Source organism: Aythya fuligula, chromosome 11 (assembly GCF_009819795.1).
Source record: "Aythya fuligula isolate bAytFul2 chromosome 11, bAytFul2.pri, whole genome shotgun sequence".
NCBI classification, from domain to species: Eukaryota; Metazoa; Chordata; class Aves; order Anseriformes; family Anatidae; genus Aythya; species Aythya fuligula.
Genome location: NC_045569.1, coordinates 9,640,197 through 9,660,896, shown reverse-complemented (window position 1 = coordinate 9,660,896; position 20,700 = coordinate 9,640,197). Strand labels below are relative to the sequence as shown.

The window sequence follows — 20,700 nt, the reverse complement described above, 5'->3', positions numbered from 1 at the left end:
CACGGTAATCATCTCCACAACACCTTATAGTGGGCTTAAGCAGCCTTAGAAACAACTTTATGTGCAGTTTGGCTCAGTAGCTGGTCATTTACATCCAGTTTCAATGCAAGAGCAGCGAACAGAGCTGTTGCTCAACTGCATGAAGCAATTTACTCAATGAAACGCATCTCAGCCTGCCTGCAGTATGAGGCACACGTGTTCTCTCACATGCTTTCTTCAATGTCTAAAGTTACCAGAATATATGGCTGGGACAAGCAACAGCATCTGCCAGACATGGGCACCTGTGCACGCTTACCCCTTTGCCTCTGTGCCAGCCGTGGATGTGCCACAAGGGGCCAGGGGAAAAAAATCGATCATTTTTTACCTGCTGAGTGGCGAGATGGAAATCCAAAACACTGCCAGAGAAAGGTAATAGAAAGTGGTTTGGTTTTGGTTTTGTTTTGTTTTGTTCTGTGGTCTGTTTGAATGCTCATGTTCAGATCTGTGTTACTCTGAAGTCCCAAAGCTTCCTAAACCACATGCTCACCAAGGAGAAAGAAAGCCGGAGTGACAGAACATGTTCCCTGCAGGTAGCTTTTGTCCCTGAAAAGGACACTTTACCACAGACCTTGTGGTTATGCAGCACAGGGAGAAGCAGCCCTGGAAGAGAGTTCACTCCGAACTCACACTGCCAAGTCAAATGCCTTCTTTGACAAGTATTGCTTCTTGGTCAAAACCACTTTGGCCAGCACAGATGACAACTCTGGTGCAAATTTTCTGCCTACTCTGTGACCAAAATTATGGCTTCAAGTGTTACAGGCTGAGGAAATGCCACAGGAGCAATGTGCAAGAGCTCTCTTCCATGGGGAAGAGCAGATGGGGCGGAGGGGAATAAGACACGTTAAAGGGTGAGGAGGCAGTGACTAGGTGTGTTTCAGTTTCACAGGCAGAAAATATTTTTCCTTCCTAACTCCTTCTGGCTGCTAATATCAGACTCTTGTTTACATTGAGTTATTTGGGCTGGAGTAGAGAAAAATGAATCCTCAAAAAGACTAATGCTGCTGGGACTTTGGGGCTCCTCGGGTATCCAACACCCCAGACAAGAGATGAATGACCTTCTAAAAATGCAACAGTTAAGAAAAAAAAAACAAGTCCAGTAGCCTCTGATTATTTTAAGTCTCAGCAGAAGCATACTGTGCAAAGGCTATGCTTATCTAAGGCATCCACGTGAATCCACTATCCCCTCCAAACATCGGGTGCTGAATTAATTACTGCATGTACTGAAGCAGTACATAGTTCACAGGGGATCTTCGCCTTTTGGTCTCTGAACACTTCGTGGCAGGGGCCCAGGTCTCACCGTCAGCATCTGCCAGCCAGGGAAACTGAGGCACAGAGCGGCAGCCACTTTTTCTGGGCCTCCCTCACACAGAGGTCCACAAAAGAAGGGAGGACAGAGGCCAGGAATCCCAACATCCACTCCAGGGTCTTAAGGGCACTCAGATCAACTCAGGACTTAGCACTTGAGGTCCACAGAAAGGCAGTTCCTCACACAAGGAGCCTCTGTGCTCCAAAGCCCTTTTCAGCGTCATAGAAACATTTACTCGTTGTCTGTTCCTGACTTTTGACCTTTGATAGAGAGGGCACGTCCTTGTTGCGTGGTGGGGATCCTCCATGAAAGCTCTAATCCAGGCTGCAGGTCTCAGTGACCCACACAGCCCACTCTCTGCACCTCTTCGTTCCAGTCAAGAGACCTCTCTGAGCAAGTTGTCACTGCAGCCCCTTTTTTCCTTGCCATTCAGAACGCCCACTCCAATCAATGGGAGCTTGCATAATCACTCTCCTTAAAATCACACAAAGCAGGCAAACACTGGTTGTAAAACACAGCAGCTTGCTGTAACTCTACCATAACATCGAGTGCTCCTCCAATATATGTAGTACTTTTCTGCCAGAGGCATCCAGACAAATAGTGATGGGCACCATTAAAAAATGCTTAGATAAATCTTTTCCAGTATGGGCTGGGCTTGATCTGCTCTATTTAAGTCAGTGGAACACAGCCATTGAGCCCTGGGGGATCAAGTGCCAGCCCTAAATCATTTCTTTGATTAATTGTTCTTGGGAAGGAAGAATTCATTAAGCATTCAGCTCAGCAATTAGAAATAAATATATTTTTAGAATGAACAACCTGCCAGAAACAAGTTGTTTTAGAAAGATACTCAGATTGATGCAGCCCATTTCCCATCAATACATACCGAGGAGGCTTCAGCCTGCCAGGTCCCGTCCTAAGCCAAAGGGACGTTGCAGAAGGGAGCACAGCCCCGTTCCCTAGAACTAGTTGTGTGTCTGCACAAGTCCAGTTCACATCCTGTGAGCAACTCTAGGAAATGATATCGTTTCTCTGTATACTAGTTTTCCAGACATAAAATGGGAATAAATATCCTTGCTATTTCACAGAAATATTACAAAGCTATCTCTACAAACAGCTGGGACAGCGCAGATTTAACAGTGATGAAAAACCAGAAGAAAAAAAAACACCTGTCAGACATGCAACACAGTGAAAGTGAAGTAACAATCTCTTTAGAGCTGTTTGGACATATAAACAACCCATTTCCCACAGAATTCAGGTGTAACTGAAACACGCAAATAGCTTTGTTGACACACTAAACAATTACCAGACGAACAGAGGGACAAGTACCTGTGCCAAGCCAGTGACAGCTGAGCGCTTTCCTGTCTGTTTAAGGTGCAGACCCAACAACAAATGAGGTGTAAATGTATATTTTCAACCTACCTGATTCTGTCAATCACTACAAGTTCTGAATCCACCTACAAATAAGCTCATAGCCCTTGGCAACATGCAAAAGTGTTCAGAAAACAAAAGAGGAGCAAGAAGCAGGTCTCTCTGTTCTCTCAGTGTCTGCCCACCCAGCCCCGTGCTGCTGCAGACATGGGCAGCGATTGCCAGCGGTGGTGTTCCTGAAGGAGGCCCAGTGCTGCAAGGAAGGGGCTCACCTCCCAACTCCAGCAGCAGGGCTTGGTGAGGACGGGGTCTGTTCACCCCCAAAGCCCAGAGAAGAGCGTGCAAGTGAGAGCAATGACACTTGGTGCACACCACAGCCCCCTCCCCAGTCTAGGAGGATGTACTTCAGGTCCTGAGGCTGCAAGAAGAAACCCCCAAAGGACCTAAACCTGCTCTGTTGGAAGTTACAACCACAAAGACCATCCCAAGCTTCAAACTGTTGTGTCTTAAAAGGAAAGACATATCTTATCCTTTGCTTTCAGTGCCTGGAGGCAAGTCTGTTCCCTGCCCTGTTTTGGGTACCTATGATGGGAGCAACGTCTCAATGAATTCCATCTTTTTCAAAAAACAATCTAAGAACATATTCTCAAAGGCCTTCTACTCTAAGACATGAAAAACACCTGTAGTTTTGTACTTCTGTGCATGCAGACTGGAATTTCAAGGCCGCTGTAGCAGGTGCTGGCCTTTGATTTCAGCAGGAGCAGGGACATGCTCGGGTATTGTGTAAATTAGCCAGGAACTTGTGTATTTCAGTAACGCTTGATCAGGTGAATTCTATGTTTGTTTATTTTTGTTGTTGTGGTGGTGTTTTGTTTTGTTTTGTTTTTTTTCTTTTAATTTTTAGTTAACGCAGTCCTGTTTAAGAAAGCTTAGTAGTAGGGCTAGGGTTTTCCTCACCATTCTTTCAAATTCATCCCACCCAAAGTATATGCGCTATGACTCAGCCCAGCTGGCTGGCACTCAGCAGATCACAGAAAGGCTGTGCAAGAGAAGTAAAAAGATGGTTCTGCCATGAGGGAACCTAGGAGGATGCTCAGCAAGTCACTCAAAACAACATCCTTGGCCCTCCCTGGTCCCACTGGAGCAGAGGTGCCCAAGAACATGGGAGGATCTGGATCTTCCACTTTCTGATCCTCCTCTGTCACGCAGAGAGAATGCAGTCCCCAGTTCAGGGGGTTCCTGGAAACTACAAAGCCCTCGTGTGCTACAGTGGTGGGGCTGCATAACTGCCTTGGCAGGTGAGCTTAAGCTGAGCACCAGCAGTCGTTAAGGTACCTGTTCTCTGAAATTTTCCATTTAGCTGCCCCCATAAGGCTTGACTGGCACAGAGGAGAGTGGAATCGGGAGAAGTTGCTTCAAAAGTTCAAAATTCAAACTAAATCCCCACCACTTTGAATTCTGAAGCCTTTCCTTGATTCTTTCTCTTTGTGCTCAGAAGCCGGAGCAGAAGGTCTTTCCACTGGAGTCCAGGCAAAGCAGGGGGCAGATTAGCTCTGCTCTCAAGTATATCCAAAAACATTTTAGCCCATTAGATATGTGATTGTAAATTAGGGATCTCCTTTATGAAAGACATCACTGAATCAGAAATAGCTATTTTGTGGGCGACGAGCAGAAAATTCAGTGCTCTAAAATACTTCCACTGTAGCAACAGAGAGCCAGCCTCACTAAATCTGGCTTGGAAGATCCCCTTCACGAGCACCAAAACGTGAATGCAATCCCGTCGCTCTCACTGTGGTGTGATGTTAGCAGGTCTCAGACAGCGCGCATGCGGTGCCCAGATGTGCCCAGTGCTATGGGTACACAAGAGGCCAGGAGCAGCTCCCAGGGGAGAAGCTGATGCCTGGTACCACCCCACTGGCTGCAATGGGTTCTCACCAAGGAATTTTGCTCCATACATTCACTGATTAAAACCTAACTCCAAAGAAATGACAATATATCCTTCTGCAGATACAAGAGCCCCAGTGTGTGGAGAAACGATTGCCTCCAGCACTGTAGAAAAGCCAGAGCTGGGGTGAAATGCAGCAATTAGGCAGTGCACCACACAACACCGCACAGTTGCTGCTTCAGGGTAGGGTCTGAATAAACTCGAGTACATCATTTGAGCTGTATGGCAATTACCTGGCTGTTTATGAAGAGCAGTAGTTTGCTCTATCAAAAGCCATGGGTTTTGAACCATCAGGGTAGTTTATGATACTACAAAATTATCTGATTTGGAATATTTTCCCTTTCTCTCACCAAGCTAAGCAGGAGCATACACATTTTTCCTTTGCATAACAGTGGGCAAAGAGAGTGTGAGGAATCCTCTCCCCTCCTCCTGTGACCTGCTGTAGGAAAGCTGTTCCAGCTCCAACCCCTGCGAGTAGAAGTACAGCTGAGCAGGCGGCTTTTCCCTTACCGGCCTACAGATCTCAGTAGCCAAGTCTGGGGAAGATACAAGTTTCCACTTGTCCATCCTCACCTGAAAAAGGCACTCTCTCCTTGAAAACCACAGCCCCTAGGATGTGTGCAGAAGGAAGGCCTGCAGCCCACTGGTGGGACAAGCTGAGGACTAACATCAAGGCATCCTTGTTCAGCTCTTTCACAGCTTGTCTCCACACATCTTATCTGAAGACTAGAAAGAAATGCTGATGGTCTACCATTACTGAGAAAATGTGTGTGTGATGATTGCACTAGAGGAAGTGTTTAAGAATGGCTCAGCCTTGTGAAAATAAAACCCTCCAGCAGCTGCCAAAAGCTCAGTCCCAGAGGGGTTCCAGTTCCCGACCCCTGAGGCGGGCATGGCTTCCATGCCTCGACATCTCCAGCAGGATGTGATGCTCGTGGATGGGCGTTGTCTTTCCTCTCTGTGCACAACCCAACACCTCCGTCGTCTCCTACCCACCACAGGGTGCTCTGCCCTGCACAGAGGGTTGTGCTGACCGGGGGGCTGAGCTCTGGAGAAATGTCACTGATTTTTGTTCCTCTTTCGGTTATGGGAGACAGAGGACTGGAGACATCTGAGGTACTTTAGGGTGGGAAGAAGAGACAAAGAGACTCTGGTGGCCTAGGTGTGGCAATTATCCTCCTGTGGTGCTGGGGACAGCGTTCCCTGTACAGATGTTGGACACGCTCAGCTCCGCTTTGCACTTCTCACGCACACATCACTCACGAGGTGGTGTATTATTAGATGCACCCCCGATGTTATGTATTAATTCCCAAAGCAGACTCATTCACACACACATAACACATCCACCCACATGCAGTAATGCTTAGACAGACACAAAACCATCCAGCAGCCAATTATTTGGGGTGGGAACAGCTTGCATTAGCTCATGATGAAGCTTAGCCTTAATTCTACTGAGCTGGAGAGGCTGGGAGCTGTGTGTTGGTCTCCTGACTGACTGCGGATCTCAGAGCAGGGCAGATGATGTCAAGGCAAATCTTTTTTTGTCTGCAGTGCAGATTTGGCTGTGTGAATTTACTTGCAGATGAGGCTTCCAGATCCCCTGTTCAAAAGCACGAGCCCTAGGCCATGCCCACATCTGCCACCACTAGCCTAAATTCCCCTTGGTGCTGCAAAAGGAGCACACAACCAGCAGCACTGCCCTTGTCTAGGACCTACGCTTTGGCCACCTCTCCACCAATGCACATAGCCAACAAGCAGCAGGAGGAATTCATCCCGTTTGGGTGACGGATGAGGAGTGTCCATGCAGCCCAGTCATAACGGGAATTCACCGCCATGCTCTGCACGACGTCACTTTATGTGGTGTTTTGCAAAACTGAGGACCAGAAGCTTCCCAAAGCAGGCAGGGCTGAGCCAACAGCCGCTGCCAGATCTGGAGCTTGATTTAAGTATGCCTTTGACCCAGAAACTTGCTCCAGCTCCCAAGCATGGGGCAAGCCCCTCAGCTGCTCTCTAACCAGAGCGCACACAGTGTGCCACCTTAACCGGGGCTGACATGATCTGAAGCACACCTGAGCGTGCACTAAAGGGCAAGGGGCAGAACAGATCGTCCAAAAGCTTCAGCAGTCAGTGAGCTCAGACGCTGTTTTCTAAAGCTGCTGCACCAGAGGAAGACAGACACCTTGCCAGCTCCTGTGCCAGACCTTCCACCCAGGAGTGTTTACTGAAGTCAAGTTGTTGCATCTCCCTAGAGCAGCACACCTTGCAATACACGTGACTGGTGAGGAAAAGTTGGAACATTTTCTTTTTACAGCACCTCCAAACCCTGTGCTGGGGCTGCATAATTCTCATTACAGACACAAAAAGCAAAATTCTCATCTCCATTCCCTGTCCAGACTTTTTTCCTATGTTTTTCCAACCTAGTTCTAAACGTGCTACACAATATAGCATCATACATGGAACTGTAAAGGTGCTGGCAATAAGGAACCATTATTCAGAAATCACTTAACAGTGCATGGATCTACTCATTTTTGTGGTCCTAACAGCAGATGGACAAGAGATGTAACCAAATCTTCAGTAGCACTCAGAGAAGTAGAGTCATGAAGAAATTCTCATGAAACTGCCTTGTAAACCATATACCCTTACCGACACCTACTCTGAATCTTTTGTTATGTTAAAATGTTTTAAGAGGCCTACAGCCTCTCCCCTGGCCCCTAGCAGCACCATGGCTCCATTGCCAAAGTTGGAGAAATCAAGGCACAAAGAGCATTGTGTTCATGGTTGCTCATAATGTCAAAACCAGATGCCTGCCCTGCCTTCCAGTTTGTCCTTGTACCTGCTCCACATTGCTCATGGTCCAAAAGGCATCCACAGCTAAATGAGTATGGGAAAGCGATACAAATGGGTTTGTGTTGGCATCAAAGAGAACAGCCCATAATCTGTGGTCTACACTGGTCCTTCTCCTCCTCTTCCCAGTAATTCACAGAAAATCAGGGATGGAAACAAATGTTCCACTTGTTAGTAATAAAAGCGTAACTTGTGCATGCATTAGTGCTTTAAGGCAAAGAGGGAAAGATCAAGCACCAAGAATTTGTGCTTAACAAAAGCAGGTTTGCCATCATTAAAAAAGCTGCAGAGAGTCAGCCAGTGTTATCATTTGTTATCGCTCTGCCTGTCAGGAGAGCCAGTCCAAACCCTGACACTGCCAGGCAGCGTCACCTTTGCACCGCTTCCCTGCGCCTAATGCAACCGCGGTGCCTCTGCAGAGCTGCAGGATGTCACTGCGCTCGCTCAGCCCACACCCTGGGCTCTGCACCATCCCTCCAGCCTACTCACAAACGGGGACAGAGGTGAGACCACCAGGAGTGGGATGGGATAAACTGGGGCCTCCACTACCTCCTGTCCCCTGGAGACGGGCACGTACGCACGCATGCACCAAGTCCTCTGCAGATGAGGCATCGCACCGGTAACAATGTTAGTGCTGTGATGAGTTAGCACCTTGCCCTGAAATCACGTGTGAAGCCACGGCTGGGAGGAAGGGACTTATTAATGTGGAGTCCCCGAGTCTTTGGAATGTAGCCGTTATCTCCTTCGCAAGCTCCAGAGTGCTGATAACTTCGCAAGGCATTTCTTTCCCACACCCAGGCAAATCCAACTGTGCGCCACCAGGCTTTCCATCCCCCAGACATCAGACTGTAACAGTGCCCTGCAGCTCTGACCAGGAAAATGGGATCCCATCAGAGTCCCTCTGCATACAGTCTCGCTGGAGCTGTGTGCAGGATGAGGAGTTACTCAGCGTACAGCTGCCGATCTCCCGGCAGTCACCAGAAGCCAGAGCACAGCTGTGAAAAGGGAAAAAAAAAAAAAAAAGGAGTTATAGCTCCTACACTAGGATCAGCTGGCAACCTGCAGCACCTCTCCTGCCTCTAAGCTCTTTCACAATAGATGCATAAACACAGACAACCTCTCTGTCCAAGGAGGCAAAGATTTAAATCCTTAATTAGCACATTTGGACAAGTCACCACAAATGAGATTAGCTTTTGAGCACCGCTGGGGAAGCAGTTGTGCCCCTATAATGTCCAAGGGGTGGGCCCTCAAGCTGACCTTGGAATTCCCCTTTGAATGCTCATCTGCTGTGCTCTCACTCGCAGCATCTTCCCCTGCTGCATGCAGCGTCTCTTCAGGAGTTAACAGCCTGGTTTACTACAGCCTGGTGCTCAAACTAGGCACGGGGTGACCATTTTGATGTCAGCCGCTGTGAATATACTGCACGGAATGAATAATTTCAGTTTGTAAAGGGACTTCCCAGGTAGCCAACCATTCAGCAAGGAAAAGGGGCAGAAAAAGGTCTCTGTAATAGCACCTTGTTAGCCCAGCACACATCTGCTTTCTCTTCTGTATTTCTAGAGTCCTAACTGCTTTGTCTGCTGACAAAACCCAGGTTTTAGTGCTGTCAGCACTGCAGAGCTGTAGAACCACGCACAGCCAAGCCGCATTCTCATCTGCCTTGTACATCACCCCAAAAATTGCCCACTTAAGCAAGGATACCTGAGCAGTTCATATATACATATATACATATATACAGCAGCTCTGGTTTGGAGACCCTGGGACAAACTTGCTGCTTGGTCAAGAAACCTCTCCTGACTTGCAGGCTGAAAAGCACCTTGTGTTACAGCCATCTCTCTGCAAAATGCTCAGCTAATGCAGGAATGAGTGTTGTATTGCTGCTAGACAAAGAGGTTATCTAAACATTTCTGAACAGAACTTAAATCAGCCCTATTCACCATAATAACTCTGACTCTTTTATAACAGGAGCAAGTAAATCTCATGCAGATATATACCACTCCTCACCGAGACGGTAATGGTGCTGCCAGCCAGATGCTGCCTGGTTTGCAGGATGGCTGGGGATGCTGCCCCTACATCAGCAGCGGCAGGATCGCATGAGGACACCAAGAAGCACCAAGGGAGGAGAAGAGGCCTCGGGTCTCTCCACACTGAAACCACCCCACGCTCTGTTACAAACCAGGGGAGGGATAGAGCAGCATTCAGCAGACTTAGGGGCTTTTGTAATTCTCCCTCTTCATCTCTAGTTCTGGAAATTGCCTCACCCCACTGAATACAGGAACAGCCTGCACCTTGTCCCAACACAGACCACGTGGCATAAACATTTTGGGGTGAAATCTTGTGCTCTACCAGGCCACTTCCCTATGGAACGGCCTTTCCCTTGCTCTCACCAGTGGAAATGCGTTTTTTTGAAGTTCTCAAAGATAGAAATGGAGTTGGCACCTTCTTTTTGAGTGACATTCATCCATAGGTAAATTGATTTAATAGCTTGTTAGAGTGCCAATTAGAACCAACAATAACTCAATTGACCTATAACTTCCTTGGCACCAACAGAGCTTTCAAAAATAAGAGAAAGGACGAAAGCTATGCTCTGGCAGAGATGAGAGCTCAGATAGTTGGTTTTGAGAGCAAACGGAGGGATTCATGGGCTTGCTAATGAGATACTCATAACATATCAGAAACAAAGACAAATTTCAATGGTTCCAAGCTAAAATGACACTATGTTATCTCCAGACAGAGATCACTCTTTTATCTGTATAATAAATGAATTTCAGTGCAGTAGCAGTACCGCTACAGCAGAAAAAAAAAACCCTGAGTGCAACAGAAAGCACTAGCAGTTACCTAACCACAATAACACCGTGCTGGAAACCCAAGTCTACCTGCTTATAATAGTACTGAAACGTCCTACACTGATTCTGTGTGCGCCTACCAATAAACACTTTTGGAAAACACATTTTTCCCTCAAATAAAATCTGTTTCACACTTACGCCGTGGAGATGGTGCTTCTACATAAATTCATCGTTTGAAATGCTTGGCTTCAAGGATGGATGTGTTTCAAATTTAAAAAACAAAGAATGTGGGTAGAGTTTGTCTAAACATTGCTGGGCTGAGAGCATCCAAGGATGGAAAAAGGGATAAAGTGGAGAGGTTTGAAATTACTAGGCAAAATGATCACTGTTAAACCAGGAAGGAAAGCAGGGACTGAGAATACTGAGCTTATCTGAAGAGTCCAAGGGATAATAGAAACTACAGATACATAGAAGGAGAGAAAACAAATGTGGGGCGGGGGGCGGGGAGATCCATTTGGAGAAAAGACAAAAGAAAGAAAGAAAAAAAAAAAGAAAGATAAGGACTGAGACTGGCAAGGGAAGGAACTGGTGTGAGTGAAGTGCCACTGACACTGGGCTGAATAAAGTGCCAAGCATAACATACTGCAATTGGACAAGGGGCGGGGGAGAAGAAGCATTGCTAAAAGCTGTGGTGAGGTGGAAAGGAGTAATCAAATGAAAAACTGGGTATGAGGAGCTAGGACTGGCTGGACAAGAAGCATGCTACAAGAAACCTAGAAAACAGAGATGGGAATGGTGAAATAAGCAACACGAACACTGAAAGTGAGGGGTAGGGAAAACAGCAGATTGGAAGGAACGGGGCAGAAGGCATCATGCTTGGGTACAGGAGAGAAAACAAACAGTCTGCAACACAGAGCACACTTCCCTTTGAAGCCTGGAGAGCTACCCAAGAACCTGGCACATCATCGCCGCTTTGCTGTAACTGCCTGCTACGGGCATTGCTTAATTGAGAGCAGAGGGCAGTGCAGCATATCCTCTCAAAGGTCCATCGCTGCTAATGAACCCAGGGACATTATTATGATGAGGATGGGGATTGATTTACCTTAACAATTATACAAAATCCTGTATTAAAATTAGACTGCAAAGTCGAAAGCTTCAGTTATGAAATAGCAGAAGGAGGTTAGCTGTATGTATTACGTTACAGTCATTACATGTTTCAAAATAGTTCTTCCTACAGAATTCATTCAAGATGAGAGGAAGGGCTTGAGGCAGACGTGTGGGGAAAAGATTTTCTGTACGAGCTCATTTCTTGCACAATCTGAAAGGTTTGCAATAAAAGAGATAAGGAACTGGAGGATGAGATGTGATGGCTAAGGCAGATGAGTGCTGCCCTGGAGATTCTGTCTTTGCCAAAAAGTTCCTGCAGAGGTGTTAGGCAAATAGCTCAATCCAAAACTGGAACTAGAATAATATTTGTAGGGGATGATTAAAGAGGACACTATGTTTTTGTTCACAGCTTTGTTTTGTGGAGTTTGTTTCTTGACAACCCCCTCTTCTTTCTTTTTTTTTTTTTTACTATAACAGACAAACTAACAGCCATCAGAGGCTTGGGTGGGATCGGTATGCCTCTTTCTCAGACTGGCTGCTCACCGAGCAAGTCTAAGAAATGGTCCAAATCTGAAATGTCCTGCTCATCTTAAAGCATCAGATACTCTTAAAACAGGAACCATTACTTCTGTGCCCTGGTCTTGTGGGTCACAGCAATGTCCAGTTCCTTACTGCGCACCCACAGAGGCTGAGCTCTGAACATAAGGCATGCTGTGTATTGCTACACACTCTGCGAACGGGTCCTCAGGTTGACTGTGCCAAAGTAATGCATGTTCTTGATCTCGCTGTCTGTGAGCCTCTGTCGCCTCACTACAGACTGGGGATGACAGTACTAGTTCCCTAGCCAAGGTGTCAGGAAGAGAAATGATCATTTATTGCTTTTACACTTGAATATTTCCTAAGTGTCAAAAAAAAACCTGTTTTTTCATACTAGGATCTGAATAAGATGAAATAAATATGCTATTTTACACCAAGAGATGGATAAAATGTTAAATAGCTTTTTGCAAAGGAACAGCCATCCCCGTGTGCACCGAATGAGGCCTGGGCTTCTGTGGAAGAGAGAATGTGGTCATTTATTGGCAGAGATTTGTACCAAGGGTCTGAATTAAGTTTGTGCAGGAAATCTTAATCATGCTATTGCCTTAAATCTCAATGTTTGCTTTAGTATTTATTCATATGATTTGATCTCATTTTCTGCATATGAACAAATATGAAAATACTATAATATTATATGATTATGATCTTAAAACATCTTATGGTGGTACACTGAGGTGTTTCATTTACTGAGATCTTCCTGTTTTCAAACGCTGCCTCTTATAGTACCTGAACATGTCTCCTACCAATAACTATATCCACACATCAAGCCTCTAGCACGGGGTTTTTTTATCATCTGCTTCACAACCGGAGCATGAAGCTTGGGGTGACTCGCCCAAGGACATGAGAAGCACGGCTACCACCAGCTTGGTCCCCTTCATGGTCAGGAAACCGCATTTCCTCTCCTGCAGCTTGATTCACAGTCCACTGAAGACAACAGAAGCCTAATCCATGTTACTCAGCAGGATTTGGATTATCCCTCATGTTATTCCTGCTTGGATTCCCTTGTTCAGCTCCAGCAAAACTGCCCTGGGAATTGGCAGGAAAGTTCTCTGCAGTAAAGACAGCAAAGTCTGACTTCAGGAACATCTCCCTTCCTCAGCTAGCAGTGCCCCCACATGATTTTAAGGCAACTGCCATCAGCACAAACAAGAAAAGAGAGGCAAATATATGAGCTGCCCACCACCAAGCCCGTGCCTGATTTGCACTTTTTGTTTGTTTCTAATGACTGGCACAGGTTCTGCTACTAATGCAGACGTTTCCCCCGCCTTTCCCTCCAAGCAGAGGTTTCAGTGAACCAGAATTGCAATTTGCAGTACATAAGGCTCACACAATGGCTAGCTTTCATTTTACTTTCATGTGAGCAGTGGGCAAGTCACAAGATCAGCATTTGCCATTGTGGGCAGCCTTTGAATGTGGAGAGGCATGAAGGCAGGCACAAGCAGCAGCGTTCTGGGCAGCAGGTAGAGAAAAGAGCATTATTGTCCGAGAGCTGGAAGAGCAACACCCACCTAAGTGAACCGCCAAAGCCAGGGAGCGTGCTGCATGCTTCACAAATTGTTTACCCTCTTAACAAATAGCAAAAAGGAAAAGCTTACAACTGAAAACAATCTCCACAGACAGAGCAGCACCCCGTGAGGCACTCTGGCAATCACTTCTGTTCAGGAGAGTGGAAAAGGGAAGCATGCATCCTTCCCATTTTTGCTCAATCCTGCCACTGCAATTGGGGTCAGTGTTTAGTAGTATAATTAATAAATCCCACTGATTCCCCGAGGGAAGTGTCTGACTGACACTGCTGAGAGGTCTGGACCAGCACGAAGGGGAGCAAATGATTTTGTTCTTCAGAAATTCCCCTACCTCACACATCTATTTCTTTTGGTGCCACAGAAATCTGCCCAGCTCCTGAGCAGGTGTGGGGGTCTTGCAGAGGAAGCAAACAAACAAAAGGGTCTGTTTGCAGATAAGTATTCCGAGTAAGTGAGAACAGTGGAAAGAAAAAATCCAAAATCTCAAGTTGGGACCAAGTGGAATATTTTCCATTGTTTTCAAGCAAGCAGCAGCTTCTTTTTCCTGTGAAGAAGTTAATAGATTACTGGACAGTGAATAATGTGTAGTTCTATTTACATCCACTGTTTGGACTATTTTGGTCCTTCAGATAGCGTATCTGTTCTCAGGCCTTTCTAAAAGCAGCATGCTCCACTGTTTTGCAAGCAATTCTGGAGAGCAGCTCCAACCAATATGCTTCATTCAACTTCAGACTAGATAGATCATTGTTTGTCTGGAATTTTTTTTATTAAACCGATTTTACTAGATCAATGCATCCTCTAAGCAATAAATTGCAATCCTATCTATCCACTGAAAAAACTCTCAGAGCCTCAGATAAATCTTGATCTACACTTTGGCTCTGCACTGATGTGCAATCAGCCACAGATGCAAATAAACTCAAGTAACTAGCACTTAGATCTGAACCTCAGAAGAGGAGCTAGTACTCTTATTTTCATTAGAAATCGCTAAGACACCTTTAAAGTGCTCCCAGAACTAGTCCATTGCATTAGTCATGAGTACTCAGGGGCACTGAGTCTGGTTTTTATAAAGGTCATTCGGTGTCTTTTCCCCTCACAATGGACTAAAAGCAGAAATCAACAGAGCCTTAATCTATATTAATTTGCTTTACTCTTTGAGGGTCATAGATTTGCCACTGGAATTAGCCATATTAGATGCTAAAATGATAATTTAATGAGACAATGATGAAAGCCTCTGTTCTATTCTAAAACCAGAATGCCTCTCACATAGCACAAAGGAGAGTTACTCCATGAAGTCAGAGGAATTGCACAAATGTAATTTTACAACAAAATCAAGCTCCGCTAATTAGGGTCAGAGCGTTCAATTCAAAAGTTCACGTCTTGAGCTGTACGTAGCCAGGAGTCGTGAGGTCTGGAGCTCTACCAAAACACCTGGAGATGCACCTCGCTCTCAGAGGCGTAGCCAGTTTCTCCAAAAAGACTTGAAAAAAAAGATCCGGGGCTGAGTATTTATTAACTTGAAACTTGTACACCAAATGCTACTGTACAGCTTTGGTGACAATGCAAAGTGCCAGATAATGGAGACTCGTGCCTCTCACAGCATCCTAATGCTCCAGGATCTGCACCCATCTATAGCAAGGAGCAAGCACGCCTTGCACTGCGTAATTTGCAAAGCAGCAAATGGAGTCCTTTGGGCCAAGGATATAGCTCTTGAAAATATCTTGGTCATACCTGCTCTGTGGCGCAATCTACTGCATTTCGGAGGTCAAGAAATGTTACTCATATTCGTATGAGTTGTTTCCGAGAGATGCTTTGGTAGCACTCAGAGCAGAAGGGAATACCTAATCCGAACAGCATCTGGGAAAGCTCCCACTCTTCTCCTTCACTGCAGCCATTGTTCACAGGTTATTTTCATGATAGTCCACGCATTTTCTCTAAGTGGCAGTCACATTCAAACAGATATGCTGCAAGTGACCTAGAAACACGGGTGAACAAAGTTCCCTGGAAAATGCACACACTGACCATACAATGGTGCATCCAACTCCTCCTTGCCTCTTCAGATGTTTCTCTGCACAATCAATACCACTGCCCCATCTGATGCTGATCCATAATAGTAGGGAGGAAGCACATATTTGTGTGCTCGGCTTCTAGCATCAATTTAGAAGAAACACAAAACGGCAAGCTCTCAGCCTACCTGGAATCTGACACCAGGCAGACAATTTCTCACACCAGGGCACAGATATCCAACTCACTTTGCTTTCTCTACAGAAATGCAAAGCGACGTTGCAGAGGATTTTGTTCTTAATGCTAACAAGTCATACATGGATACATCTGTAACTGCCTGCATGTGAACATTTGGGTGTTAGCACTCTGTATGATCAGCTGGCTTGGGATAGTCTAGCTTGCCTGCGTATTTCATTCCTTTGTGTAAGGCTAGGAGTGGCCCTATGGCCAAATACCTCACAAATAAAAACTTGCCTGATAATTTGCTATGCCATTTTAAGGAATAAGCACTGGTTCACTAGGAATATTCAAAAAATTAACTCTTAGGACCATCTCACCTTGGGCAAGGTGGCTACCTCAGCTACTGCCACAATCCTTCTACTGAAGTTTGCCAGTCTGGTTCAGTGCTGGAAACAGTCATAAAGACGGAAGGGCATAAATCCATTATACAGACACATAAAAGATATACAAACTGAAGGCTACTTTAGGATAAATCCAAATACGATACAGAGACTAAATCCAAAATTCCTTTAAGATGCAACACACAGAGAGCACTTTGCTAGAATAATCCAAGAAAGCACAGCAGTTAGTTTTTAACTCTAGGCTTGTGGCAAATATACAAAGATCTGTAGCCAAAAGAATAAAATTGGTTTGTTCTTTCTAAAGCTAAACACTCTCACATTTCTCTGTGTTTGTGAGGTATTATTTGACCAGTCACAACAGTGAGGCAATTTTATACTTTTTCCAATCTGTGTTTGAATAAGATTGTACTTACAAGGACTGTGCATCACGATGTAGCTACTGGAAACCCTCATATGCTCGGTCAGCTCTATGCTTGGGACACTTGACTGCGCTGAATTTAAATGACAGTGCAGTCTTCCAATTCACATCGCCTTCTAATAATGTTTGTTAATCCAAGCAAGTATCCAGGAATCTGTTCAGTGCCAGTCCTGAATCTTCTAAGCTTGTTAAATCCCAAAAAGGTAGTGCCAAGAGGTTTCTGTCATTGGGCACCAAAATCCATCCTGCAACTCCTTCCTGCAATTATCTTGCTAACTATATTTTACTGGATAAGGCAACATTTCTTTTAGAGTCCAAGAATTCAATAAAATCACGTAATTTGCTGGCTATGTTTGAATAATGTGCTTCTACTGTGTGCTTTTAAATGTGAAATGTAAGCCAGTTGTAATTAAAGTTGAAGCAGTAACCCTTAGCCATTGATTGCACTAAGTAATTAATTATTGATTGCAGCACTTTACATACGTATTGCAGAGGACAATTCACCTGTGCAGTAGACAATACTTTACTCAGAAATGCCTAAACACAGCCCCCCCCCGCCAGCTATGTGATTGAAACTGTACAATAATTGGTTCTACTGTTTACAAGTTAATTTTTTTATTAACCTTCATGGCAATGTTGCTATCTGAGTGAAAGAAAGCCATTACTCTCCTAAAGACAACGTTAACTATTCCCTGCCCAAATTAGTCTTGCAAATAAGCATCTGCAGATGCAAAAGAGCAGATCTTTGTCTGTAAGACTCTGAAGGTCTTAAGTTCCTTCAGAATGAACACTGCTATCATCCTCTGCACATACCAATTCCTGACAAGCGATGCTGCAGTAAGAAGCTGTACAGAGCAGCAACAGTGGCAGCATCGTTCCCTAACTCTTGGGGAAGGAGAAGGGAGAGGACTTTGAGGTATTAAAATGGGAAACGAAACATTAAACTGGCAGACTGCAGGTTGTGAGCTGGAGATGCAGGAGTAGTTAAGCAGCAGACATTGTGCTTTTAGTCTGGAGTTGTGCATCAGGTGGGAACGTTTTTCCCCATTTACACAGGACTATGGAGAGGCTTTCCCTTATAAAATGCTGAAGCAAGAGGCATCTGTTAGTTTAAAAACACGATTTAAAAATAATAGTAGCATGGGGACACTAAAATTAAGCTAAAATATAAACAAAACCTGCAGATTGTTTGACCAAAGCAGATCTTGGATGTGTCCTCCAGCTCTTCTGACTAGGAAATCAGCAAGGAAAGTTATCCCTGGGTGTGTGCTCTGTGCAGAAAGGTCTGAGCTGGACAGGGTAGGGGAAGGGGCAGGCCAGTTTTGAGCGGGCCAGGAAGGGGAGATTGTACCTGAAGTCACTGTAGGGATGGATGATCCAGAACCCGGCAGACTTAACCCTTTCCTGCTCCCTCTCCACGGCCTTCTGGCTGCCAAACATCCTCAAGGAGAATTTGTTGACCCCCGGCTGGAGCATGGCCCCGAACTGCCTCTGCATGAAACCGGCTTGGCCCAGCCTCTGCTCCTCATCTGGGGTGATCTGGTCGCACCCTCCACCTCCTTCCACTTTGATGGAGGTAGAGGAGCAAGCCCGGGGGGGCTGCTGCTGGGACTCCGGGGGGGATGCCGGTGGTGGGGGTGCTGGCAGTCCCTGCTCCGTCTCCCCACTGCCAGGGGGGCTCTTGTCCTCTCCGGGGGAGGCTGGCTCCCCTTCGCCGCCGATCAGCCTCTTCTCCTCGGCCGCATCGTGGAGGTGCCTGCTGGTCAGCGAGGACAGGCTCCCTTTGAAGCGGCGGCAGTCCCCGTTGGTGCTGGTCTTGGCGCCCTTGCTGCCTGCCTCCGTCTCCAGGAGGCCGGGGTCTCCCCCTCTGCTGGGGTCTCCCCCGAGTGCCCGGGTGCTCCCAGCAGAGGGCGAAGGCAGTGGCTTGAGCCTGATGCTTTTCCTCCGGGTGTCCTTGTCGCTGTCTTCCTCCTCATCCATGATCGACGCCTTGGGTCCTATCTGCTGGGGCAGGCTGTAGAGCCTCTTGCGCATGGAGGGGGGCAGCTTGTCCATGGCCGCTGCTGCTGCTGCTGCTGCTGCTCAGTGAGGGGGAGAGACCCCCCGGCTGTGCCGAAGGAGGGGAACCGTCACTGCCCCCAGGCCCCTGCCCCCAGCTCAAGAGGCAGGAGGGACCAGAGGCTGGCGTGTCATCTCCTTACCAGACTGTGGCATCCACAGGCTCCGCATCAACACACGGGCTCTGCATCCAGAACGGAAGGAAAAAAAAAAAAGAGGGAAGGCAAAAAAGCCCCCCCCCTCTCTTCCCCTGTCCCGATTTGGCTACTTGCTGCTTGCCTCCCCTTGGTGAGTGTTACTGCAATCCCTGTCTGCTCAGATCCAGAGCACTGGGCAAGAAGTCTAGAGGAGAGCAACACACTTCTGGCTGGAAGGCGAGGGAGGGCGGCAGCAGCAGCAGCAGCCGCCTTGCCATGTTGGCTTCGAGATGCAAATGTGCAGTGTCTCCCGGCGGGCAGACATCATCCGAAAAGCGAAGCGCAAGCCTGGGTGCCTCAAACTCCTCAACCTGCCGGCCAATAACACAATGAACTGCAACCTGCAGCAGCCACTGCTTGCTTACATCACTGTCATCACTTATTCCTCATGCAGCCCCGGCTCCTGGGAATATTCATGAAGCGATCCCATTCTATTGGGTTGCCATAGGAGCGACTACTGCACACAGGCTCTGCCTACCTGAGCCAGCACCCGGGCTTCTTAAAAGGGCAACGTCTGGCTGCCAAGGGTGTGTGTGGCAGGAGGCACGCCGCAACGCTGCTGCTGCTGCTGCTGGGCTGCAACATCCACGGCGCCTGGGCACTGCGGGGCTCCTGCCGCTCACCAGGAGTCAGCCGCGGCTCAGCTGCAGCTGAGGGAGCACCCGGCTTAATGCCATCCTTGGTTTAGCAGCAAAACCTACCGGGCAGCTGTGAATTTAAAAATAGCAGCATCATAAAAATAATAGGAGCAAGAAGATTCCTTTTTCTCTTAGATGCTGGCGATCCTTGTCTCCTTCTGGAGTTGCGGCTGCTTGGCTGCAGGTTTTCTGGTGAAGACACGGGTGGGGGGGAGGAGGAGGGTGGGTGGGATGGGGCAAATCCAAATCTAAAGGAGGAAATATCGGTTCACCTTGAAAATCTCACTTGCATGCAAAGCAGGGGCTTGGGGAGTGCCTGTCTGTTCTGGCACAAGTTTGCCTGCTGGGAACCCCTTTGTGTTTTTTACCGAAGAAAGGTTTGGAAGGTTCTTTTCCTTTGCTGCCTTGCTTCCCGTTAGACATGCCAAATGCTACTATTTCTCCCTGAGGGGTTGGATCCGTAGAAGTCATTCAAAAAACGGCAGGCTGCATCTCGGAGAGCTCCCCTACCGGAACGAGGGAGGCTGGACCGGGATGGCGAAGGCGCGCGTGGGATGCGTGGGCTCTCCCTGCGCCGCGGGGAAGCCCACTCCGCTGGGCACCTGAGTCAGCGCTTTCTGCAGGAGGACAGCTCGGGGTGGGAATCTTCCTTCCTCTCACTGCTGGCCATGAGGCACCACCTCATGCAACACAGAGGCCAAAGCCATAGAAAAAAGCTTAAATCAGGCTTGTCTCTACCTTTTATTTATTTATTATTTTTTTTTATTTTTTTTTTTTTTTGATCACAAGGAAAGGAAGAAAAAAGGTGGCCATCAGCCCTGCCCTGCCCTGCCCTGGGAATGGCTGTTTATTCCACTATGCTTATGAAGCTCTTAGACTGATAAACCAGTTCCAATTATTTTCTAATGTAAAGCCTTTGAAACCAGGGGAGTTAAATTAAGAATCCGTTTAGCCATGTAAGAGACTGTTTGCAGATATTTTTGCACAGACTCAGGATCTGTGGCTTTCTAGAATGTTTGTTGTTTTATATAGTTAAAATCATACCTCCCAGAAAAAGGAAACCACGTGAACCCTGCAGACAGGCAGGGAGGCTAAATGCAGGCAGCCAATGCCCACTGCAAGCAGTGAGGAAACCCTCACCGGTTCCCTGAGAATCGCTGTGCTTCTGCTTTCATAAGCAAATGTTCACCTTTCCCCCCATCAGGAGTCACTTGTCACCGGCCTAAGATAACTCTGCCATTTAAAGCAGCAGGATGGTACTTAAGCTCTTACTTTAAGGAAATGCAGCCACC

At 46.8% G+C, this 20,700-nt stretch overlaps 1 protein-coding gene across 1 annotated transcript in view; it reads right to left on the bottom strand.

Annotated features, from left to right (window-relative positions):
• The window catches only part of HCN4 (hyperpolarization activated cyclic nucleotide gated potassium channel 4), a 97,908-nt gene extending 79,338 nt beyond the window's left edge, over nucleotides 1–18,570 (bottom strand). Inside the window, exon 1 of the mRNA XM_032194909.1 lies at nucleotides 17,867–18,570. Within this exon, the coding sequence (XP_032050800.1) occupies nucleotides 17,867–18,570 (704 nt within the window). The remainder of the gene's footprint in view (nucleotides 1–17,866) is intronic.
• Nucleotides 18,571–20,700: the final 2,130 nt, after the last annotated feature.